Consider the following 25,908-nt stretch of genomic DNA (forward strand, 5'->3'; position numbering starts at 1 on the left):
GAGGTTATATTCTTGTTTACCTTGATGGACAAGGGGGTCGATCTGCTCGAAGTGTCTGCTAATTCCGCTCTGTGCTCTCCCAAGGGGTTAGTACAGTGCTCTGCATAGAGTAAGTGCTCAATAAATACCACCGATGGATCAACGTCCCTATTGAGAACCAGGCTGAGGCGATCTGACCCCCTCGGGGGCGATGAATGAGGGAGGATTCGGGGGGGGGCATCAAGCTCTGGGAAGCAAAACGGCTAGCTGGGCATCAAGGCGGAGGTAATAATAATAATAATAATAATGGCATTTATTAAGCGCTTACTATGTGCAAAGCACTTCTAAGTGCTGGAGAGGTTACAAGGTGATCAGGTTGTTCCACGGGGGCTCACAGCCTTAATCCCCATTTTACAAATGACGTAACTGAGGCACAGGGAAGTTAAGTGACTCGCCCAAAGTCACCCAGCTGACAGTTGGCAGAGCCGGGATTTGAACCCATGACCTCTGACTCCAAAGCCCAGGCTCTTTCCACTGAGCCACGCGGCTTCGATGTTTGAGGACTTTTTCAAGCCCACAGTTTGATGCAAATAAATCTTTCCTCACAGACAGGCAGCAGAACATCGGTACTGTATGCGCCTAAGAATTAATTTCAAAAATGGTTAATCCCTTTCCTGGGGGAAAAAACCTGGTTCCCCTGGGGATCCCAAAGCCATGGGGCGACAGAGATTGGGCACCTACTTGGGCTGCTGACTTTTTTGACCGCATCACCCTCCAGCAGACCAAGAGTGATATGTCACGTCACCTATTCTGGAATTTTTCTTTTTGTGAACTTGCATAATAATAATAATAATAATAATAATAATAGTAATAATAATAATGGTATTTGTTAAGTGTTTACTACGTTCTAAGCGCCGGGGGAGATACAAGGTAATCCCACGTGGGGCTCGGTCTTTAATCCCCATTTTACAGATGAGGGAACTGAGGCCCAGAGAAGTGAAGTGACTTGCCCAAGGTCACCCAGCTGACAAGCGACGGAGCGGGGATTAGAACCCATGACCTCTGACTCCCAAGCCCGGGCTCTTTCCAATGAGCCATGCTGCTCCCCCCACCCCGCAAGAAAAAAAAACAAAATATATATATATATATATAAATAAAGCCCCGGCTGTGAGGCTTCAAGCGCTTAGTACAGTGTTCTGCGCACAGTAAGCGCTCAATAAATATGATTGAATGGACTGGGACAGTGGCCCAGATGGGGTAAGGATTTGCTGGTGTTTTAGTCATTCATTCAATCATATTTATTGAGCGCTTACTGTGTGCAGAACACCGTACTAAGCGCTTGGAAAGTACAATTCGGCAACAGATAGAGACAGTCCCTACCAAACAATGGGCTCACAGTCTAGAAGGGGGGAGACAGACAGCAAAACAAAACAAGCAGGTGTCAATACCATCAAAATAAATGGAATTATAGCTATCTACACTTCATTAATAAAATGAATAGAGTAATAAATACATACAAATCTACCCAAGTGCCGTGGGGAAGGGAAGCGGGTAGGGCAGAGGGAGGGAGTGGAGGCGACGGGGAGGGGAGGAGGAGCAGAGGATAAGGAGGAAAAGGCCTTCTGCTAACCGGACGTTAGAAAGAATCTCAACCCCCACGGTTGGATCTGCGACGTCATTTTCCAGTTCACAAGGCTCCGGAACCAATTTTCAACGGAAACCTGTGCGGAAAATCATACCGTCCCGGACGGTTTCGCCGACCAATCCGGGCTCCGAAAAGGCTTAAACTGGGTCTCCGGGGATGTGACCAAGGAGATGAACTGGGGGCATCGGTGACCGGGAAAACCTGCGCCTGTTCCGGCTACTATCACTCTCTGCCGCTAGACTGGAGCCAGGAATCCCTTCCCCCGGACCATCCCGGGGGAGCTTGGCTGCCTCCTCTTCCTCCGGAGGCCTCCTCTCACATCCCTGGTTGCTCCTGACTCTGTGCTCCACAAGCCCCCCGGTGAGCCCCTCTCTGCTCCCGCCAGCAGTTTTAAACACTTCAGGAAGCTGAGGCCCCCGGCCTTGAGACCCACATACCGCTCACTACCATTCACAACTTTCCAGATAATAGGGAATTAAGTTTCCAGATAATTAAGAATGGCCCTCACTCTCTGCGATTTCACTCCCAGCTCTCTTTCCTCAACAAAGCATCCCCCGTAGTCAACTTTGGGTGGTTTTTTTCCCCCCACCCCCCCCGTATCAACACTAGAGCCCCCCTTCTTCAAACCAAATTACCTTTTAAATGTATCAAAAACACCTGAATCATCAAAATTAATGGCATCAGGGTGTCCAGGAGGTAGACATACATCGCCGACGTGAACTTCACAGCACGGGATGCCATGCCGAACCACGGTCAGGCTGGGATAAAACGACGACCAACCTGCGGTTGGAGAGGACGGAATCAGGTAAGAGTGAACGGAAAAGGCTGGTCCACGGCAAAGGGAAAGCTGGTGGTTTGGACACTGAACCTTTACAGGTCACGCTGGAATGAATTTCACGAGCAACATTAGACTCTTTGGCTGCTGGTTGACATTAACCAGTTGGGCTCCAGCCCTAGCTAATGCGCCGGAGGCCTCGGGCAGAGGAAGAGTTGACCCGGAAGGCGGGTTTTCCCTGTGGGTTTCAGACGGAGCTCTGTATCGGAACTACAGACCGTCGCTCCAATTACGTGATGCTGGAAGGAGGGGCTCTGCATCCTAACACAACTCTCCTAACGCGTGTGGGCTCTGTCACTAGTGAAGCCGAGAACTGACTGCATAGATAATCTCCTTTTACTTCTGATGATGACACAATGACGTTTGTTAAGCACTTACTAGGAGCCAAGCACTGTTCTAAGTATAAGGGTATATTTGGAGCGACTATAGAAACAGTCACTCGAACGAGAGCCTACGAAAACACTGGACCGGTCACCTACCCCGGCGTTCAGAACAGTGCTTCGCACATAAGCTTAAACACCACAATTATTATTATATAAGGTAATCAGGTTGGACACGGTCTGTGTCCCACATAGGGCTCACGGTCTTAATCCTCATTTTGCAGGTGAGGGAAACTGAAGTTTGGAGAAATGAAATGACTTATTTATTACTCTATTTATTTATTTATTTTACTTGTACATTTCTATCCTATTTATTTTATTTTGTTGGTATGTTTGGTTTTGTTCTCTGTCTCCCCCTTTTAGACTGTGAGCCCGCTGTTGGGTAGGGACTGTCTCTATGTGTTGCCAATTTGTACTTCCCAAGAGCTTAGTACAGTGCTCTGCACATAGTAAGCGCTCAATAAATACGATTGATTGATTGATTGACTTGCCCAAGGTCACCCAGCAAGCAAGTGGAAGAGCCGGGATTAGAACCCATGTCCTCTGACTCCCAAGACCGAGCTCCAGCCACCACATGATGTACAAGTGATCCCAATTTGTGTTACATCCTAAAACGATCCATTATTCCATTCAAAACACTGTGCTATGTTTTGTGGGCTGAAGTTACTTTTTTGGGAAAGGTTTACCTTTATTTTTAACATAGAAAGGATGGTCCAGTTTACACTCAACGCTGAGTAAACCGTCTTCTACTGTACCCGGATCAAAGGTCAACTTCAGAACGGACTCGCCGAAGGACACGCTTTCTTTATGGGATAGCAGCTTTAGCCCATCAGATCCATAACCCTGGAAACGCAAGGCAGTATTAGTAATACCTCGTCTCTCGCTTACCACTTTTACTTTTCCAGAACATTTTCACATCTTTCCACGTGTCCTCTCGACAGCCCTGTGGGATAAGGGGAGGCAGGCGCTATTATCCCCATTTTACATCTCAGTGAGAAGCAGCGTGACTCAGTGGAAAGAGCCCGGGCTTTGGAGTCCGAGGTCGGGGGTTCAAATCCCGGCTCCACCAATTTGGGCAAGTCACTTCTCTGGGCCTCAGTTACCTCACCTGTAAAATGGGGATGAAAGACTGTGAGCCCCCTGTGAGACAACCTGATCACCTTGTAACCTCCCCAGCGCTTAGAACAGTGCTTTGCACATAGTAAGGGCTTAATAAATGCCACTATTATTATTATTATTATTATTATTATTATTATTATTATTATTATTTTACAGGTGAAGAAACAGACCCAGAGAGGTTACGTGCCTTACCCAAAGTCACAAAGCAGGCCGGGAGCCGAGGGCCAGCTCTCCCAACTCCCAGGCCTGGGAGTTCATTCATTCACTCATATTTACTGAGCACTTACTGTGTGCAAAGCACTGTACTAATGCTTGGGAGAGTACACTCTAACAATAGACACATCCCCTGCCCACAACAAGCTCTCTTTCCACTAGATCAGCCTACTTCCCCAGTTAAAAATAGTCACTCAAATGAGAGCCTGCAAAAACACCTGTCCAGCCATCTAGCAAAACTCTTTCATATTACGGCCTTGTAGAGAAAATTCAAAAAAAAAAAGAAAAAAAAGGAAAAAAAAAGATTGTCATATGCCTGAGCCATTAATAATAATAATAATAATGATGGCATTTGTTAAGTGCTTACTATGTGCAAAGCGCTGTTCTAAGCGCTGGGGGGATACAAGGTGATCAGGTTGTCCCACGGGGGGCTCACAGTCTGAATCCCCATTTTACAGTTGCGGTAACTGAGGCTCAGAGAAGTTAATAGACTTGCCCAAGGTCACACAGCAGACGTGGCGGAGCCAGGATTTGAACCCATGACCTCTGACTCCAAAGCCCGTGCTCTTTCCACTGAGCCAAGCTGCTTCTCATTAGGCTTATAAGTTTATACACAGAAGCAACTTGGAGGTTTCCAAATTGTTGGCGGCAGTGGGAACCAAAGATGGCAACTCAGAAAATGCCAACCTTACCTTTTGAGTACCCATGGGGAGATCTTCCTCACTGTCGCAGCCTTCCGACCTGGCAAACTCTTCGACGTCCCGCCATTCCTCATTGTACCCCTTGTGAAAGCATAGGCGTGTGCCTGGATGGGAAGAGAGGAGTATCGGGACTCTGGCCCTCAAGACGAGGATGGGTGAAGAGAGGCCGGCGGGGCCTCACGCCCTTTACCTTTCAAAAAGCAGTGCCAGACGGTGGAAGGCCAAGAGTGGCACCATCCCAGGTCGTCGTCATCCGAGAGGGAGGACATGCAGAAGATCCCAGACTCTGACTCGCTATTTGCCTGTTGGGAAAAATCGGACCCATCAAGTGTGGGTAATAACGGCCGTCCCATCTCCATCAAGAGGCCTTTCCCGATTAAGCCCTCTTTGCCCCTGCTGCGGCATCTAGGCATTTGGATCCGTGCCCTTTGGGCAGCGGGCCCCGTTCCTCCCCCTCTAGACTGTGAGCTCACCGTGGGCAGGGGGAAACGTGTCTGTACACAGTAAGTGCTCAAAAAATACCACTGACTGGCCAATAAGCGCTGGGGTAGATACAAGATAATCAGGTCAAATACAGTCCCTGTCCTACGTGGGGCTCAGACTAAGTAGGAGGGAGAAAAGTTACTGAATCCCCACTTTACATACGATGAGACTAGGGTACAGGGAGACTTGTGACTTGCTCAAGGTAGACGGCAGAGCCGGGCTGAAAATCCTGGTCCTCTGATTCCCCAGCCCGTGTTTTTTCTGCTATGCTAGGCTACGGTGACTGACCTAAGACCTCACCACACCTGGCATTACCATAAAGCATTGCCCTGGGCACATGGGCTCGGACAATAGAGGAGGTTACATCTTCTCACGTACGAGCAGAGCGACTTTGCCGAACAAGGGCAGATCATAAGTGTCCCTGAGACCTCATTCCTATCGATCAGTCGAGGGTATTAGGTGTTTATTGCATGCAGAACGCTGCACTGAACACTTGGGAGAGGACGATACGACAGTTGGTAGACAGTTGGTCAGCGACGAGATAAACGAGATCAGCCACAGCGAGTAACCTGATTCCAGAGTAGGAAAGCTGCGAGGTGAGGGAGGAGGGGATGGAGTGCTTTAAAGCCGACGGTAAGGGGTTTTGTTTGGTGTGCGGGCGGATGGGTAACCACTGGAGGTTCTTGAGGAGTGGGGAGATGTGGACCAAATTTTCGGTAGCAAAATGATCCAGGCAACAGAGGGAAGTATGGACTGGAGTGGGGAGAGACGGGAGGCAGGGAGGTCAGCAAGGAGGTAAGATGCACTAGTGGCCAGAGAGGTAGGATGAGAACCAGGAGAGGATAGTGTCAGTGAAGCCAAGGTTGGACAATAGTTCACGGAAAAAGGGTGATCCGCCACGTCTAACGCAACTGAGAGGTTTGAGGGGGATTAGGCTGGAATAGAGACTGTCGCGTTTTGCAAGAAGGTGGTCACTGGTGACTTTTGAGAGAACAATTTCAGTAGAGCGAGGCGGGGCGGAAACCAGATAGGAAGGACTCCAGGAGCAAACTGGAGGAGAAGAAGTGGAGGCAGTGAGTGTAGACAACTAAATCACCTTTCCCCCTCCCCAGGAGTAAATCTTTTGGCAATTTTAAACAACACACATAAGTCCAAGGCCACTCTCCCTCACATTAATATGGGCAGGAGAGTTAGTCTTCAGCTCCCTGGCAGCCCAGTGTATACATCCAAACATAAAGATTGGAAGAAATTTCATTTAAAAAAAAAAAAAAAGATGAGATTTCAACTGCCAGACCAACTTGATCATTGATAACTTGAACCGCTAATAAACCCCCCCAAAAGGCCCAGCCCCCAACTCACCCTTTCATGTCTGATTTTTGCTTTCCCCTTCCAAGGATGACTGGAGAAGGCTGGTTCACTCTTGGCAACTGTAGGTGGAGGGCGGGCATAGGAATGCAAACTTTTGCTCGTCGCTATTATGTGCACGGGAGATGATCTAAAAGGGGGCAAGCATTTTCCACGGTCAAACTCTTGGGAAAACAGGAAAGATGTTTGCCGATTTTCTACCCGACTGTTTTCTTGAACCTTCCCGTCTCAGAAGCACGCGTTCGGTTTCGAGCACCTGACGCTCCCTTCGGGTTTGTTCCAGTAATAGTCAAGGCAACTCGTCTCAACGAGGGCAGGGAACGAGTCTACCAACTCTGCTATGCTGTGCTCTCCCAAGTGCTTAGTACAGTGATCTACACACAGTAAGTGCTCACTGAATATCACTGACTGATTTTCAGTAATTTCCTTTTGCTAAGTGTATTTTATGGCTAACACTCCCAAAGGGCCCAGTCATTTATCCAGAGCCTGATGGAACTGTAGCATACGGGTAAAAAAACTCAACAACAAACGGCAATTTGTTTGTACAGATGAACTACCACTAAGATAAAAATCTTCAAATTACCGGAGCTCAAACTAATCCCCTGTCCCATCCCCAGATAATCCCACTGGGATTCTTCCACTCAGCCACTAACAAGCAGGTGGCATCAAGAATTTTAAAATCATTCACTGTATAGCCATTATGCATCAGACATTAATGATCAAAGTTTCCCTGGGGGCGAAAATGACTTCTCCCAACTCCACCAGACTTTCTTTTCCAAAATAAGGTTTCCCTATAAGATCTGCCAGGGTGAGCTGGGCCAGAAGGCCACAGACAGATGAGTGCACAATAAAGAACGGTTGTGAAGGAGACTCGCTCTTGCTGATTTGGGCCTTGTGGAAGGAGGAAGAAGAGGAGGAGGAGGAAGAAGAGGAGGGAGAGGAGGACAAGGCAGTAGGGACTAAAAACCCTGGGTTCATAAAGCACCGCTCCTTAAGGAAGGACCAGCAACCAAACTAGTGTGGACCTGACTTTCCCCTTGAGCACAGGTCAAGTTCGGTCAGGGTCAGAAAAGTTCTGGGAAACACAAAATTAAAGGCTTGAAAGAAAATTATATTAAACACCTGAAACGCAATCCTCTTCCTCTACTCATTCCCTTCTGGGTTTATAATATAGCTATGGGATTGCAAAATGGATTTCCCTCTCACTGAACCTTTTCTCTGATGATTCTCGGGAACGGAGAAAGCTGGGGTTTCGTTTTTTTGGTTGCTGTTGTTTTACATCATACCTCACTGCAAGCTCTACTGCGCCAATCCTAGCACATTCTCCCTTCAGCTCCTGTGTCTCAACAGATTCAACATTTCAATATAACCGGCCTCCTTCTGTTGGTTTTATTTTGGACCGGGAAGAACCGTTAAGAGAATGGATGTACTGGCTAAAAAGAGATCTTGATTCTATTCCTGGCTGTGAAACTGATGGGAAAAATCACTTAACCAAGCGCTTAGTACAGTGCTTTGCACACTTGTAAGCACTCAAAAAATACCCTTTACAGCTCTCCTTTTTAAAGTGTCTTTCTAATGAACCGTTTGCGCCACGTTACCATTGCTGCTTCATAATTTTTTTATTATATTATATTCTAATATTTTTAGACTGTGAGCCCACTGTTGGGTAGGGACTGTCTCTATATGTTGCCAATTTGTACTTCCCAAGCGCTTAGTACAGTGCTCTGCACATAGTAAGCGCTCAATAAATACGATTGATGATGATGATGATAATTTGTCATCATGGAAGCTGAAAGTTCTAACCCCAATTTAGAGATAAACTAATGGTAACAATAATTACGGTACTTGTTAAGTTCTTACTATGTTCCAAGCGCTGGGGTAGATACAAGTTAATCAGGTTGGACCGACACAGACCGTCCCACCCAGGGCTCACAGTCGCCATCCCCATTTTACAAATGAGGTAACTGAGGCCCAGAGAAGCGAAGTGACTTGCCCAAGGTCACACGGCAGACAGGGATCAGGACTACCAAGTCGACGCTCTTTCCACAACGCCACTGAGTAGCTGGTTGTTGAAAGAGGAAAATAATTCACATCCGGTGAGCCCCATGTGGGAAAGGGGGCTGTGTCCTACCTGATAATCTTGGATCTACCCAGTGCTTAGTACAGTGCTTGGCATATTGTCTTGTCTTAGACACATCTCTCCCAGAATGTCCCACTCTGCACCTGCAATCATTCTGGTAGTGTACCCATAGTGAGGGCTTAATAAACGTCACAAGAATAAAAGCAATAATCTCTCACTTCTCCTTGGAACACCCTCCCTGGCTTGAGGATATGCCGAGAAACAGTATCCGATGGGGGCGATTTGAAATTTTCTGACAGAGCATGAATATTCAGAGCCTGTCTGTCCTCCAAAAGAGGACAGTCCTTCTAGACTGTGAGCCCACTGTTGGGTAGGGACCGTCTTTATATGTTGCCAACTTGCACTTCCCAAGCGCTTAGTACAGTGCTCTGCACACGGTAAGCGCTCAATAAATACGATTGAATGAATGAATGAAAGGTTAGAATACAAAACAGGGTTATAAAATGTCCCTTAGAGGAAAACTAAAACCTTTCTCCCATTTAATGTCAGTTTTCCTGGGGTTTTTTGATGGCTTGATTGTTTTAAAAGGGTATTTGTTAAGCGCTTACTATGTATCAGGCACTGTACTAACTGCTGGGGAAGATAAAGCTAATCAGGTTGGACACAGTCCATGTCCCACCCAGGGCTCACAGTCTTAATCCCCATTTGACAGATGAGATAACTGAGGCCCAGAGAAGTGAAATGACTTGCCCGAGGTCATACAGCAGACAAGCGGCGGAGCCGGGATTAGAACCCACGACCTCTAACTCCCGGGCCAGTGCCTTATCCGCTGGGCCGTGACGCTTCTCTCTGGGATTGAATAAAAATGAACTGGTTGTTTAACTGAAGCGAGACAGCTGGAAAGCTAGCTGGAAGCAAGGGAGATTTTTAAGGACGTTCTAAAGAGATAAGCGTGGACCTCTCGGGTGAAGAGACGTGGTTACGCTCGACTAGCAGAGTCCGCTGCCCCGAAACGGCAGTGGCTTCCGAATTCCTTTATGGCAGCTGCAGCTGGAGACCCCATTTTCCAGCGCCACTGACCAAAAGATGGAAGCCCCTCTTTCCCCCCGGCAGTCTGCCCTGGCTCTCTCCACCTTTGCGGATGAGACAGCGGACTGATTACCTGGGCCTATACCACCATCGTGAGGTTCCAATTCACTCTTCTGTTGAACTGATGCAATGCAATGAATTAGTGGAACCCATTTCCCCAAGGGTCAGAGAGGGTGCTGAACTGTAAAGCAGTCACGGACGCCAACGGCGATCCAGAGGCAGAAAGAAAGGCTTAGCCTAGGGCATCTCATCAGGGAAAAATCACACTCCGCTACGGGCTACGCTTCTTCGATAAACCCTTGCATTACCTCTAGGATGCCGGCGAGAGAATAGCCTTTCGCCTCCGTAAACTAGTTACGAGGCGGTCTATCGGGGGGATGGCAACCATACGGTTTTGACGCTGACCTTCCCAATCCGTTCCCCTTCAGCCTCAGAGATTTCATTCTCAAGAGTTCGGAATTCAGTTTTGCTACGGAAGTCCACCTTTAGAATTTCCTCCCTCGCCTTGTGAATTAAGCCTGAAATTGTTGGCAGTAAGGCCTCCGTACTCAACGGAATCACAGTTTTTATTTACGTCTATCTGTCAAGGGTTCACGTACCCATAATTTTTCCAAAGGTGAATGGGAACATTTTCCTACAATCAAAGAATAAGTGGGCCCACACTTCTTCAGACCATAATTTTTCAATTACTCACAAATTGAGCCTTTGCTTTAAAAAATCTGCCCCAGCAAAGCTGGGCCTGCTGCCTCGCATCCTCCCTCTTCCAGGACCGCAAACGAAACAGCCCAGAGTCGTTCAGAACCACTGGCTCCGGCTGCCTCATCTGCCGCTTGGATTTTTCCCCGTCCTGCCCTTCCTCGCCAGGGCGGCTAATCGAGACAGGGCCTGGGTTCGGTTTCCAAATTCCAACCCACCGACCCCTCAACGGAAGCTGCGTTTTAAAAAACAGTCGCTAAATCCCCGCTATCGCATGCTTTTCCACCTGAAAGCCGCAGGTTAAATCGGTGTTCCTACCTGTTATAAAATGAGCACTGCATAAGAGGACTTTGAGGACTAGTGGCTATGTTTGCCAGTTCTGTCAGCCAATTCACCCCGTTGTCATTAGAATACGCGTTTTCTGACATTTCTGAGGTACGCTGGTTCCAAGGAGGCCTGGAATATTCTTGATGAGAAACATCTGTACTAAGGTGGAAGACGGCAGACTGGGTAGAATCATTCTGAACTGCCTGAAGTTCGGGAAGGTCATCTACGAATACAAAAATTACAGACAGGTGACAAATATGTCCTCGAGAAAACGGGTAAAAATAGTCTGAAACTTCACATCCATGCAGGCGATAACTTCAGACCCTAGACCAAAACAACGTTCGAGTAACAAGCAATGGTTCCGAGTTAGCTTACACAACCGTATTCATTCATTTATTTTACTTGTACATATCTATTCTATTTATTTTATTTTGTTAGTATGTTTGGTTTTGTTCTCTGTCTCTCCCTTTTAGACTGTGAGCCCACTGTTGGGTAGGAACTGTCTCTATATGTTGCCAATTTGTACTTCCCAAGTGCTTAGTACAAGGCTCTGCACAAAGTAAGCGCTCAATAAATATGATTGATTCATTCATTCAATTGTATTTATTGAGCATTTACTGTGTGCGGAGCACTGTACTAAGCGCTTGGGAGAGGACAATTCAGAAACAGAGACAATCCCTAGCCAACAACAGGCTCACAGTCTAGAAGGGAGAGACAGACAACGAAACAAGAAGACAGGCACCAATACTGTCAAAATAGATAAATAGAATTATAGATATATACACATTACTAATAAAACGAATAGGAGTAATAAATACGTACAAATATACGCAAGTGCTGTGTGGGGAAAGGGGTAGAGCAGAGGGAGGGAGTCCGGGTGATGGGGAGGGGAGGAGGAACAGAGGAAAAGAGGGGGCTCAATCTGGATTTGATGTGGCCCATTCATTCATTCAATCGTATTTATTGAGCGTTTACTGTGTGCAGAGCACTGTACTAAGGGCTTGGGAAGTACAAGTCGGCAACATATAGAGACGGTCCCTACCCAACAATGGGCTCACAAGTCTAGAAGGGGGACCAGCAGATGAAAAAATGCAATACCCAAACTGACTCATTTTCCAGTTCTGTAAGTGAAACTTACTGTTAACAGGCTGTTGGATATTTATAGGCAAGAGGACGTCTTCACTTCTGCAACTCCATTTGGATGAGGCACATTTTACAACCATTTATAGAATAACCAAAGCGTTTTCACACATCCTTTGTGGGGAAGCAACGGAAGCCACTTGAACTGCCTGGCCCGTCAAAGGTGATTTGGTACACGTGGAAAAGGGAACCCAAGCCACCGCCTTCTGAATCGAACCACTGGGCCACCCAGCCCAACGTTCTGCCTCCGAGCGGGGCAGTCACCAAGGGTGTCTGAAGGAATGGGTGGTTTCAGTAGATATCCCCCTTCTAGACTGTGAAGCCCACTGTTGGGTAGGGATGGTCTCTATATGTTGCCAACTTGTACTTCCCAAGCGCATAGTACAGTGCTCTGCACACAGTAAGCGCTCAATAAATATGATTAATTGATTGATTGGTATCAATCCATCAGATAATCCACTCGACTCTTCCTTCTAAAATGCAACGTGTTCTATACAGGTTTCAACGGGCGCGTTCTGCGCGTGGTAAGCGCTCAATGAGTACGACTGAATGAGATGCGATTGAATGAATGGGTGCCCACTAGCCCTTGGAAGTATGGGGTTTTGAGACCCATCTCCAATCGTTGGAGTTCGGATCTTTTCAGCTTCTCCTCCCACGGAAGCGGTTCCATCTCCCACCGTTTCAGTGGCCTCCGATGTGCCTAGTGGACAGAGATGTCCATAAGGAGGACTATGTTTGGGGCCGAAGGAAGCCCAGCCTCACTCCCAGGGTAACTGAGTAACGCCTTCTGGGCTGACGGGAATCACGGGTCTGGTCATCCTCCTTAGAAGGGAAGCCTGGAGCTCTCCGCTTCCAAGTCAGTCCGGGAATCGCTTCTCATCCGGAACCTCGAAAGGGGGCATGGCTCGGGGGGCATCTACCTGGTTTGAACCGATCCAGGTTAGGTAGGAGGAGGCAAGGTGACTGAATGCTTTAAAGCCGACGGTGAGGAGATTCAGTTTGACGTGGAGGTGGATGGGCAACCGCTGGAGCTTCTTGAGGAGTGGGGAAACGTGGCCTGAATGTTTCTGTAGAAAAATGATCCAGGCGGCAGAGTGAAGTGTGGACTGGAGTGGGGAGAGACAGAAGGCAGGGAGGTCATCAAGGAGGCTTATACGGTAATCAAGGTGGGATAGAGTAAGTGCTTGGATTAACATACGGTAGCAGTTGGGAGGGTGGGGAGGGGAAGGTAGATTTTAGCCAGAGTTGTGAAGATTGAACCAACAGGACTTGCTGACAGATGACGATGCACATGATTCCCAAATCTACATCTCCAGCCCTGATCATTCTCCCTCTTTGCAGTCTTGCGTTTCCTCCGTCCTTCCAGACCTCTCTACTTCAGTCATTCAATTGTATTTATTGAGCGCTTACTGTGTGCAGAGCACTGTACTAAGCGCTTGGGAAGTACAAATCGGTAACACATAGAGACGGTCCCTACCCGAGAATGGGCTCACAGTCTATTGGATGTCCTGCCATCCTCTCACACTTTACATTTCCAAAACAGAACTCCTTATCTTTCCACCCAAACCCTGTCCTTCCCCTGATTTTACCACCACTACAAACAGCACCGCATTCCTTCCAGTTTCACAAACCCGTAACCCTGGCATTACCCTTGACTCTTCTCTTTCAACCCACATGTTCAATCTACCTGTCGGTTCAATCTTCACAGCACTGCTAAAAAAACATCCTTTCCTCTCCATCCAAGCTGCTACCATGTTAATCCGGGCACTTATCCTATCCCACCTTGATTCTGTATCAGCCTCCGTGCTGACCTCCCTGCCTCCTGTCTCTCCCTACTCCAGTTCTTCGTTCACTCTGCTGCCCGGATCATTTTTCTACAGAAACGTTCAAGCCATGTTTCCCCACTCAAGAACCTCCAGTGGTTGCTCATCCACCTCTGCATCAAACAGAAACTCATCACCTTCAGCTTTAAAACACTCAGACACCTTGCTCCCTCCTACCTCACCTCACTACTCTCCTACTACAGCCCAGCCTGCACTCTTTGCTCCTCTAAATGCCAACCTCCTCACTGTATCTTGATCTCACCACCAAGCTCTCATTCACGTCCTGCCTCTGGCCTGAAATGCCCACCCTCTTCATAACCAACAATTTCTCTCCCCCGACTTCAGAGCCTAATTGAAGGCACATGTCCCCCAAGAGGCCTTCCCTAAGCCCTCTTTTCCTTTTATTTCACTCCCCTCTGTGTCGCCCTGACTTGCTCCCTTTCTTCATCGCCCCCGCCACACTTCCGCAATTTATTTATTTATATCAACTTCTGTCTCCTCCTCTAGACTGTAAGCTCGTTGTGGGTGGGGAATGTGCCTGTTGTTAGATTATATGTACTCCCCCAAGCGCTTACTACAGTGCTATTGAGCACACACTAAGCGCTCAATAAATACGTCTGATTGACACACTGAATGTGTGGGTTGAGAGAGAAGAGTCAAAGATCATGCCAAGGTGACAGGTTTGCGAGGATTACTGTCAACTTCAGTAATGGGAAAGTCCAGAGGAGGACAGGATTTGAATCGACACCTGGGCATATATGACAAAGGGGAGCGATGCCCCACAATTCCATAAAACTGAGCAAATGATTGGCTTGCAAAAGGAGGAGGAGGGTCAACTTCTACTTCCCAAGCGCTTAGTACAGTGCTCTGCACACAGTAAGTGCTCAATAGATACGATTGAATGAATGAATGAGTCAGGGATGGAGGGGACAAATCCTCTAAGACCCCCTTCTCGGGGACGCGACTCTCACCAAATCTCAATCTCCATTTCGACAGAATGATCTTTCCCACTCTGGGGAAGACCTGTGACTAAAGGTCCATCCTAAGGCAAAACCCTCAAGGGGGAACTATTTTTCCTGCCTTCTTCTCCCAAACACCAACTCAATCCAGCTTCTCTGACTCCAAGAATTCTTTCCTACTCAAGACACCCTCCAACTCTCCCCAACCCATTTAGACTCTGCTTTTGAGGGAGGTCTCTCAGAATGTCCCTTGAAGCAAATGCCTCTCGCCTGCCGAAGGTCTCATTCCCAAAGAATCCTAAAATCCCCACTCAACTCCCTTCTTGGGGGAGTCCGTATCTCATTACTAGATTCTTTTCCCGCCGAAGTTCTCGGACCAGAGCATTCTCTGAGAGACGTTCTCACGTGGGGTACACTTGTTCACGATGACTTTGAATAACTGTGATACTTAAAACCGAGGGTCAGTCTTAGTCCTAAATCACGCCCGAAAGATGCCAGAGCAGAACCATCTTGAAAATTCCTAAAATACCGAGTCTCCCGAGCAGGGGAAGGGCAGGAGGTACTAGCAAAGACTAACATGAAGCCTCAAGAGACACTTTCATAGTTCTGGAAAGGATATTAAAATGTTTACCAAGCTCCATGTGCTCGTCGCAAGAAGCATATCCAGGTGAGGATGGCACGTTCTCGTTACACTGCAACAACTCCAATGAGTCACTCATTCCTGAAGCCCTTTTGTCCATTACCAGCAGGAGTTTCTGAACCGCGTTCGGCATCTGATTTGTCTTCACTTCCCACACCATGTTACGGTGGTTTGACTTAAAAGAAGATAACACAAGAGTGAAAAGATCAGGTCTTGTGAACATTAACCAAATACAGCAGGTCGGAGGTATCACTCCGGATTCCTCCGCGCTGATTTTTCACCAAAACCCATTTATCTCTAATGCCTAAGTCTGATCCCCTTTGCCCACAGTGCGGTCTGGAGTCAACTGCTCCTAGGCGGCAAGTGACGCAGTGTGGCCTAGGAGGAAGAGCCCCAGGCCTGGGAGCCAGAGGACCTGGGTTCCAATCCTAGCTCTGCCACTTGTCAGCTGTGTGACCTTGGGAAAGTCTCCTCGCTTTTCTGGGTCTGTTACCCCACCTGCGAAAGGAGATGCGATACCTGTTCTCCTTCCTACTTAGACTGTGAGCCCCACGTGGGACAACCTCATTCCCGGGTGTATCTATCCCAGCGCTCAGAACGGTGCATGGCACATAGTAAGCGCTTAACAAAAAGTAACATTATTATGATTATTATTATCCCAGCGCTTCGAACAGTGCTTGACATAAAGTAAGCACTTAAATGCCATTCTCATTCATTTATTCATTCAATCATACTTTTTGAGCTCTCACTGTGTGCAGAGCACTGCAGTCAACACTTGGGAGAGTACAATAGAACAATAAAGAGACACATTCCCTGCCCACAGCGAGCTTCCAGCCTACAGCGGGTAGACAGACATTAACATAATTACAGATGGGTACATAAGTGTGGTGGAGCAAAGATCCACAACGGTACATGCCCTGCCGGTGAAAAACCGCCCCTTGGAATTCGTAAAGCCCATTTTTGCAGAATGTAAAGTACTTTGTTCGTCTATTAACTTCCCTAGGGTGCCCTTGGGGCCCAGGTCTACCGCAAAACCCTGTCCCATGCAGCACCCTCCTTGCTTGAGGATTTCCGCAGGAATGCCAGCAGAGCCAGACGCTTCACCGTTTTACAAGGCTTCGGTTCGCTGAAGGGACTTCTCAGATGCCAGAGCGAAAGGTCAGCCCTCCCCTTCTGGCCAGGGATCTAGGTTTGGAAGGGCCTCCCCTTCCTCAGTGGCAGAGAGCATGGGGTCCGTACCATCTGTATAAAAAAACCCTGTCATTGAGGTGGGTGATTCCACCTGTATTCCTGAGTGGCTGCAACAATGGGGCCACAGGGCTCGTGGTTCTCTGGATCCTTGGACTTCTGTATCCGGGGCTGGTTGTGGATTTTCCTTAGCTTGGCCCGTGTGTCCCGTTCCTGATTCTGTGGGTCCCCACTGGTTATTACCAGGAGCAACTGCAGAGTCCCCTTCACACATTTCCTTCTTTGCTTCAATAAGCCTTTCAGTGAGTCATTCAAGGGGGGGTCTTGATGATGTTCCGTTGCCATCCCAAGGCTGCTTGCAACCGAATTCCTGCAAGGTGGCCATCAGCGACGTTCGTTCCCCCAGGCTAGCTGGCCTGCTTCTGGGGCACGCTGCGGATTTCTTCGCTCCCTGGCGGCTCGGATACTGACCCTTCCTGATGGTTTCAGGCCACTCTGTGACCCGTTCGCTGTATTACTAGCTTGACTTTGGAGCAGGCGATCACTCGCCCCTTGCCACAGCTGTGTTTTGATCTTTACAGTCCTGCTGATGGGTGATATCATCTAGGAGACTCCACTGGGTTGGTCTTGGGAACTCGGATGTCCCTCATTTATCACAGCCCCCTCCTTCCTCTCTCTCTCGTCCCCCTCTCCATCCCCCCGTCTTACCTCCTTCCCTTCCCCACAGCACCTGCATATATGTTTGTACGTATTTATTACTCTATTTATTTATTTTACTTGTACACATCTATTCTATTTATTTTATTTTGTTAATATGTTTGGTTTTGTTCTCTGTCTCCCCCTTCTAGACTGTGAGCCCACTGCTGGGTAGGGACTGTCTCTATATGTTGCCAACCTATACTTCCCAAGCACTTAGTACAGTGCTCTGCACACAGTAAGTGCTCAATAAATACGATTGATTGATTGATTATCCGAGAGGCAGAAGTGGACCAACCCCATGAGGCCTGATGCCCTTTCCCCCCTCTATTTCACCATCGCTAGTCCCCATGAACATCAACCGGGCAGATTTTTGAGCCACTGCCATGAACCTCTCTAGTTTTTTTGGAGAGTTTTTAAATGCTTCTCTTTAGCAGCTGTTGGTAATCGTTGGGGGCAGATCCTTCTTTCCAAGCACTTAGTAATAATAATAATAATAATAATAATAATAATAATAATAATAATGGCATTTATTAAGCACTTACTATGTGCAAAGCACTGTTCTAAGCACCGGGTACAGTGCTCTGCACAAAGTGCTCAATAAATACAATTGAGTGAATGAATGAATCCTTCAGCAATGTCAGGGGACTGCTTTGGCTTTCAAGAGCAGGCCCAGTGGCATTGAAAGGTCTCTTTGCCCCTGGGCAGATATGGGACCAACTAATCAGAAATTCAGCACAGTGATGCTGACGATGGTTCATTCATTCAGTCGTCTTTATTGAGAGCTTACTGTGTGCAGAGCACTGTACTAAGCGCTTGGGAAGTACAAGTTGGCAACACAGAGCCGGTCCCTACCCAACAACGGGCTCACAGTCTAGAAGGGGGAGACAGACAACAAAACATGTGGTCAGGTGTCAAGTCGTCAGAATAAATACAAGTAAAGCTAGATGCATGTCATTGACAAAATAAATAGAATAGTAAATATGTACAAGTAGAAGAAATAGAGTAATAAATCTGTACAAACATATATACAGGTGCTGTGGGGACGGGAAGGAGGTGGGGAGGGGGAGAGGAAAAAGGGGGCTCAGTCTGGGGTTGTTATCATCAGATTGTAATATTGTGGTCGGTAGTCGTGATCGGAACCCTCTCCTCTCCTTCCCTTCCAGGCACCAGCTTGCAGGCTTAACTAGGAGCCCTTCCATTAACGTTTCCTTGAGTTATTTCACTCTTACTGCACGACAGGGTGGGATTGACTCAGCGTGGCCTAGTGGAAACAGACACGCCTGGGAGTCAGAGGACCTGGGTTCTAATCCCGGCTCTGCCACTTGTCTGCTGTGTGTCCTTGGGCAACTCACGTCACTTCTTCGGGTCTCGTCTATAAAATGGGGGCTCGATACCTGTTCTCCCTCCTACTCAGACCATGAGTTTGGGACAGGGGCTGTGTCCGACTTGATTAACTTGTATTTACCCCAGGGCTTAAGACAGTACTTGACACACAGTAAGAGCTTAACAAATACAAGGACGATGATGATGAGCTCCTCAGGAGCAAAACACTGGATCTTTCTCTATTTACTTGAAGTCCTGTACTTTAGTGTGCACAGCAATTCAATGAACCCTCCGTGTATCCAATGGACTGAACAATGCTGCCTGTACAGAGATTTCTTCTACCTCAAAGATCATAAGAGAAAGTTTTATTCTGTTCACTACATTAGTGATTTCAGTTAATCCAAAAAGAGCATTTCACCTAGCCAATCAATTCTTTCAGCAGAAGACCCTCATTCACCGCCACTTAATACTTTGGCAGGCAAAATAATCTAATTCCCCCATTAACAGATTACTCATTATTCTACGTGAGTTAAGTCTCAAGTTGCAAACACACCTATTTTATTCCTGTCACTGTTTTTTCCCCCTAAATACAATGAAACTGAGGGTCCACATTGGTGACTTTTTGAAAACCACATATTGGGGGGGAAGCGTAATCAAGCATAAAAATCATACCCTTTCAGTATCTTAATCACTATAAAATTTAGAAATGTAAAATTGAGTGTTGAATGTTTACAGGCACACCGTTTCATTTAAAAATTGGTAACTGAATCCAGGGTGTTTAGTCCAGTGCTCTGCACACAATAAGAACTCAGTACCACTGATTGAATATCTTGAATTTGTATAGCGCTCTTATTCTTTAAAAGCGTTTCGACATATTTCATTTTATCCTCACAGTATCCCAGTGAGGTAGGGAGTGATATGTACCATTAATTACCCCCATTTTCCAGATGAGGGACCTGAGGCACAGAGAGGTCAAATCGCTTATATAACCTCACTGAGCAACAGCTGGGTAGAACAAGGCTGGGATCTCGGGTCTGCCACCCGGGCCCCTAGTCCTTTCCACTAAAACCACAATCCTTCCATGCAATTGTTTCCATTTGTTAATGAAAGGTCGCTTCCAAGTGATTTATATTTTCCACGGCCCTAAAGGAGTTCAAATGAGCTTTCAACAATGCATAGGAAGTGGCGTGGGATCCTAGGCAAGACATTTCACTTCTCTGGGCCTCAGTTCCCTCATCTGGAAACTGGGGATTCAGACTGTGACCCCCACGGGCTGCGTCCAACCTGATTAGCCTGCAAGTACCCCAGCATTCAATACAGTGCCTGGCACATTAACCAATACCATTATATACATATGCATATATTCATTCATTCAACCTTATTTGAGCGCTTACTGTGTGCAGAGCACTGTACTAAGCGCTTGGGAAGTCCACTTTGGCAACATATAGAGACGGTCCCTACCCGACAGTGGGCTCACAGTCTAGAAGGGGGAGACAGACAACAAAACAAAACATATTAACTAAATTAAATACATAGAATAGATATGTACAAGTAAAACAAATAAGAGTAATAAATATGTACAAACATATATACAGGTGCTGTGGGGAGGGGAAGGAGGTATACACATGTACACAGGCACATCTACTTGTTCATATATGCACGTATAGGTATATATGCACACATATATGCACGTATAATAATGATGATGATATTTGTTAAGTGCTTACTATGTGCCAAGCATTGTTCTAAGCACTGGGGTACGGTAACCAGGTTGTCCCACGTGGGGCTCACAGTCTTAATCCCCATTTTACAGATTAGGTACCTAAGGCTTAGAGAATAATAATAATGATGGCATTTATTAAGGGCTTACTATGTGCAAAGCACTGTTCTAAGCGCTGGGGAGGTTACAGGGTGTTCAGATTGTCCCGCAGGGGTCTCCCAGTCTTAATCCCCACTTTACAGATGAGGGAACTGAGGCCCAGAGAAGTGAAGTGACTTGCCCAAAGTCACCCAGCTGACTAGATGCGGAGCGGGGATTTGAACCCCTGACCTCTGACTCCAAAGCCCGGGCTCTTCCCACTGAGCCACGCTGCTTCTCTCAATATATATGTACAGTGCTCTGCACCCAGTAAGCGCTCAATAAGTACGACTGAATGAATATGTAGTCATTCATTCATTTGTATTTACTGAGCACTATACTGAGAGCTTGGAAAGTACAATTCAGCTTCAAGGAGAGACAATCCCTGCTCATAAAGTCAAGAAGCGGGGAGGCAGACATCAAAACAAGTAAACAGGCCGCAAACAGAATTACAGATATATACACGTCCAACTTGTACTTCCCAAGCGCTTAGTACAGTGCTCTGCACACAGTAAGCGCTCAATAAATACGATCGATTGATTGACTGATAAACAGGCATTAATATAAATAAATAGAATTACGGAGATAGAACCAGAAGGGGGAGACAGACAACAAAACATATTAACAAAATAAAATAAATAGAATAGATATGCACAAATAAAATAAATAACAGTAATACATAAGCACAAACATATACACAGGTGCTGTGGGGAGGGGAAGGAGGTATACAGGCACATCTACTGTGAGCCCGCTGTTGGGTAGGGACCGTCCCTATATGTTGCCAACTTGTACTTCCCGAGCGCTTAGTACAGTGCGCTGCACACAGTAAGCGCTCAATAAACCAGTAAACAGGCATTAATATATATAAATAAATAGAATTATGCACATATATACTCAAGCGCTGTGGAGCAGGGAGCGGGGGGTGGGAGCAAGGCGGCGAGCCGGGGAAGGAGGGGGAGCAGAGGAAAAGGGGGGATCAATCTGGGAAGGCCTCCTGGAGGAGGTGAGCTTTCAGAAGGGATTTGAAGAGAGCTAATTTATATGTATGCGTGTGTGTATATATACACATACCACACTAATCCCGTGGCTCAGTGGAAAGAGCATGGGCTTTGGAGTCAGGGGTCATGGGTTCGAATCCCGGCTCTGCCAACAGCCGGCCGTGTGACCTCGGGCAAGTCACTTCACTTCTCCGGGCCTCAGTTCCCTCTTCTGGAAAATGGGGATGAAGACTGGGAGCCCCCCGTGAGACCACCTGATCGCCTTGTAACCTCCCCAGTGCTTAGAACGGCGCTTCGCACATAGTAAGCGCTTAATAAATGCCATCATTAGTATTATTATGCCCAGGCGTTTCTGTGCAAAGATAATCCAGGCAGCAGAGTGAGGTATAGACCAAAGCGGGAAGAGGCAGGAGGATGGGAGATCAGAGGCTGATGCGGTAATCTAGTCGGGATAGGATAACAATAATAATAATAATAATAATAATAATAATGATGGTATTTGTTAAGCGCTGAAAAGCACTGTTCTAAGCGCTGGTTATAATGATGGCATTTATTAATCACTTACTATGTGCAAAGCACTGTCTGGGGAGGTTACAAGGCGATCAGGTTGTCCCACGGGGGGCTCACAGTCTTAATCCCCATTTTACAGATGAGAGAACTGAGGCACAGAGAAGTGAAGTGACTTGCCCGACGTCACACGGCCGGCAGTTGACAGAGCCGGGACTCGAACCCATGACCCCGGACTCCAAAGCCCATGCTCTTTCCACTGAGCCACGGGATTAGTGTGGTATGTGTGTATATACACACACGCATACATATATATATAGGTCACGGGTTCAAATCCCAGTTCTACCAATTGTCGGCTGGGTGACTTTGGGCACGTCACTTAACTTCTCTGGGCCTCAATTACCTCATCTGTAAAATGGGGATTAGGACTGTGAACCCCCGGTGGGACAACCTGATCACCTTGTAACCTCCCCTGCACTTAGAACAGTGCTTGGCACATAGTAAGCGCTTAATAAATGCCATCATTATCATTATTATTATTGTAACCTACCCTGAACTTAGAACAGTGCTTTGCACATTGTAAACTTTTAATAAATGCCATCACTATTATTATTATTGTAACCTCCCCTGCACTTAGAACAGTGCTTCGCACATAGTAGGTGCTTAATAAATGCCATCATTATCATTATTATTATTGTAACCTCCCCTGCGCTTAAAACAGTGTTCTGCACATAGTAAGCGCTTAATAAAGGCCATCATTATTAGTACTATTGTAACCTCCCCTGCGCTTAGAACAGTGCTTTGCACATAGTAGGCGCTTAATAAAAGCCATCATTATTATTATTATTGTAACTTCCCCTGCGCTTAGAACAGTGCTTTGCACATCGTAAGCGCTTAATAAATGCCATCATCATTATTATTATTGTAACATCCCCTGCGCTTAGAACAGTGCTTTGCACATAGTAGTCGCTTAATAAATGCCATCATTATCATTATTATTGTAACCTCTCCTGCGCTTAGAACAGTGCTTTGCACATAGTAAGCGCTTAATAAATCCCATCATTATTATTAGTATTATTGTAACCTCCCATGCGCTTAGAACAGTTCTCTGTACATAGTAGGCACTTAATAAATGCCATCATTATCATTATTATTGTAACCTCCCCTGCGCATAGAACAGTGCTTTGAACATAGTGGCGCTTAATAAATGCCACCATTATCATTATTATTATTGTAACCTCTCCTGCACTTAGAACTGTGCTTTGCACATAGCACTTAATAAATGCCATCATTATCACTATTATTGTAACCTTCCCTGCGCTTAGAACAGTGCTCTGCACATAGTAGGCGCCTAATAAATGCCATCATCATTATTATTGTAACCTCCCCTGCGCTTAGAACAGTGCTCTGCACATAGTAGGTGCTTAATAAATGTCATCATTATCATTATTATTATTGTAACCTCCCCTGCGCTTAGAACAGTGCTCTGCACTTAGTAGGTGCTTAATAAATGCCATCATTATTATTATTATTGTAACCTCCCCTGCGCTTAGAACAGTGCTCTGCACGTAGTAAGCATTTAATAAATGCCATCATTATTATTATTGTAACCTCCCCTGCGCTTAGAACAGTGCTCTGCACATGGTAAGCGCTTAATAAATGCCATCATTATTATTGTAACTTCCCCTGTGCTTAGAACTGTGCTCTGCACGTAGTAAGCATTTAATAAATGCCATCATTATTATTATTGTAACCTCCCCTGCGCTTAGAACAGTGCTCTGCACATGGTAAGCGCTTAATAAATGCCATCATTATTATTGTAACTTCCCCTGTGCTTAGAACAGTGCTTTGCACATAGTAAGCGCTTAATAAATGCCATCATTATTATTGTAACCTCCCCTGTGCTTAGAACACTGCTTTGCACGTGGTAGGAGCTTAATAAATGCCATCATTATCATTATTATTATTGCAACCTCCGCTGCGCTTAGAACAGTGCTTTGCACATAGTAAGCGCTTAATAAATGCCATCATTATTATTAGTATTATTGTAACCTCCCCTGCGCTTAGAACAGTGCTCTGCACATAAAAGGCGCTTAATGCCATCATTTATCATTATTATTGTAATCTCCCCTGCACTTAGAACAGTGCTCTGCACATAGTAAGCGCTTAATAAACGCCATCATTATCATTATTACTACTGTAACCTCCCCTGCGCTTAGAACAGTGCTTTGCACATAGTAAGCGCTTAATAAATGCCATCATTATTATTATTATAACCTCCTCTGAGCTTAGAACAGTGCTTTGCACATAGTAAGCGCTTAATAAATCAATCACTCGTACTTATTGAGCACTTACTGTGTGCAGAGCACTGTACTAAGCGCTTGGGAAGTCCAAGCTGGCAACATCTAGAGACGGTCCCTACCCAACAGTGGGCTCACAGTCTAGCAGGGGGAGACGGGGAACAAAACCAAACATACTAACAAAATAAAATAAATAGAATAAATATGTACAAATAAAATAGAGTAATAAATCCGTATAAACATATATACAGGTGCTGTGGGGAAGGGAAGGAGGTAAGGCGAGGGGGATGGAGAGGGCTCAGTCTGGGAAGGCCTCCTGGAGGAGAGGCCATCATTATCATTATTATTGTAACCTCCCCTGCGCTTAGAACAGTGCTTTGCACATAGTAAGCGCTTAATAAATGTCATAAAAAACATATATATATAGAAATACACACACATTTTCCCGGTCAAGACTGTGAGCCCACTGTTGGGTAGAAACCGTCTCTCTATGTTGCCAACTTGTACTTCCCAAGCGCTTAGTACAGTGCTCTGCACCCAGTAAGCGCTCAATACGATTGAATGAATGAATGTATGAATTTCATATATATATAGCCCTAATGAAAGGTCACCTCCTCCAGGAGGCCTTCCCAGACTGAGCCCCACTTTTCCCCCTTTTCCCCCTTTGCTCTGCACACAGTAAGCGCTCAATAAATACGATTGATTTCCCCCGCTCCCCCTCCTTCCCCGTCTCTCTATATTTCTATACACACATATAGGCCCACATCAATCAATCAATCGTATTTACTGAGCGCTTACCGTGTGCAGAGCACTGTACTGAGCGCTTGGGAAGTCCAAGTTGGCAACATCTAGAGACGGTCCCCTACCCAACAGTGGGCTCCCAGTCTAGAAGACTAAATTTACACGCACATATCTGTAATAATAATAATAGCGACAGTATTTAAGCACTTACTTGGTCCGATGCACTGTACTGAGCGCTGGGGTGGGTGCAAGCAAATCCAGGTGGGCACAGTCCCTGGCCCACGTGGGGCTCACGGTGGCCAGCCCCATTTTCCAGAGGAGGGAACTGAGGCCCAGAGAATAATAATGATGGCATTTATTAAGCGCTTACTATGCGCAAAGCACTGTTCTAAGCGCTGGGGAGGTTACAAGGTGATCAAGCTGTCCCACGGGGGGCTCCCGGTCTTCATCCCCATTTTCCAGAGGAGGCAACTGAGGCCCAGAGAATAATAATAATAATAATAATGGCATTTATTAAGCGCTTACTATGCGCAAAGCACTGTTCTAAGCGCTGGGGAGGTTACAAGGTGATCAAGCCGTCCCACGGGGGGCTCCCGGTCTTCATCCCCATTTTCCAGAGGAGGGAACTGAGGCCCAGAGAATAATAATAATGGCATTTATTAAGCGCTTACTATGCGCAAAGCACTGTTCTAAGCGCTGGGGAGGTTACAAGGTGATCAAGCTGTCCCACGGGGGGCTCACGGTCTTCACCCCCATTTTCCAGAGGAGGGAACTGAGGCCCAGAGAATAATAATAATAATGATGATGGTATTTGAACCGT

General features: G+C 46.5%; 1 protein-coding gene across 3 annotated transcripts in view; it reads right to left on the reverse strand.

Moving 5' to 3' along the window:
- The window catches only part of HBP1 (HMG-box transcription factor 1), a 41,221-nt gene that overhangs the window by 7,163 nt on the left and 8,150 nt on the right, over positions 1-25,908 (reverse strand). For 2 of the 3 annotated variants that reach the window (XM_038741466.1, XM_038741465.1), the window contains exons 2-9: positions 15,466-15,649; positions 10,904-11,135; positions 9,551-9,649; positions 6,715-6,850; positions 5,063-5,174; positions 4,864-4,976; positions 3,526-3,682; positions 2,260-2,404 (exon numbers count right to left, since the gene is read on the reverse strand). In XM_038741466.1, coding sequence (XP_038597394.1) covers positions 2,260-2,404; positions 3,526-3,682; positions 4,864-4,976; positions 5,063-5,174; positions 6,715-6,850; positions 9,551-9,649; positions 10,904-11,135; positions 15,466-15,634 — 1,163 coding nt within the window. In that variant the 5' untranslated portion in view covers positions 15,635-15,649. The remainder of the gene's footprint in view (positions 1-2,259; positions 2,405-3,525; positions 3,683-4,863; positions 4,977-5,062; positions 5,175-6,714; positions 6,851-9,550; positions 9,650-10,903; positions 11,136-15,465; positions 15,650-25,908) is intronic. The other variant, XM_038741467.1, reaches the window with a different exon arrangement.

This window comes from Tachyglossus aculeatus (assembly GCF_015852505.1).
Source record: "Tachyglossus aculeatus isolate mTacAcu1 chromosome 12 unlocalized genomic scaffold, mTacAcu1.pri SUPER_6_unloc_1, whole genome shotgun sequence".
NCBI lineage: Eukaryota > Metazoa > Chordata > Mammalia > Monotremata > Tachyglossidae > Tachyglossus > Tachyglossus aculeatus.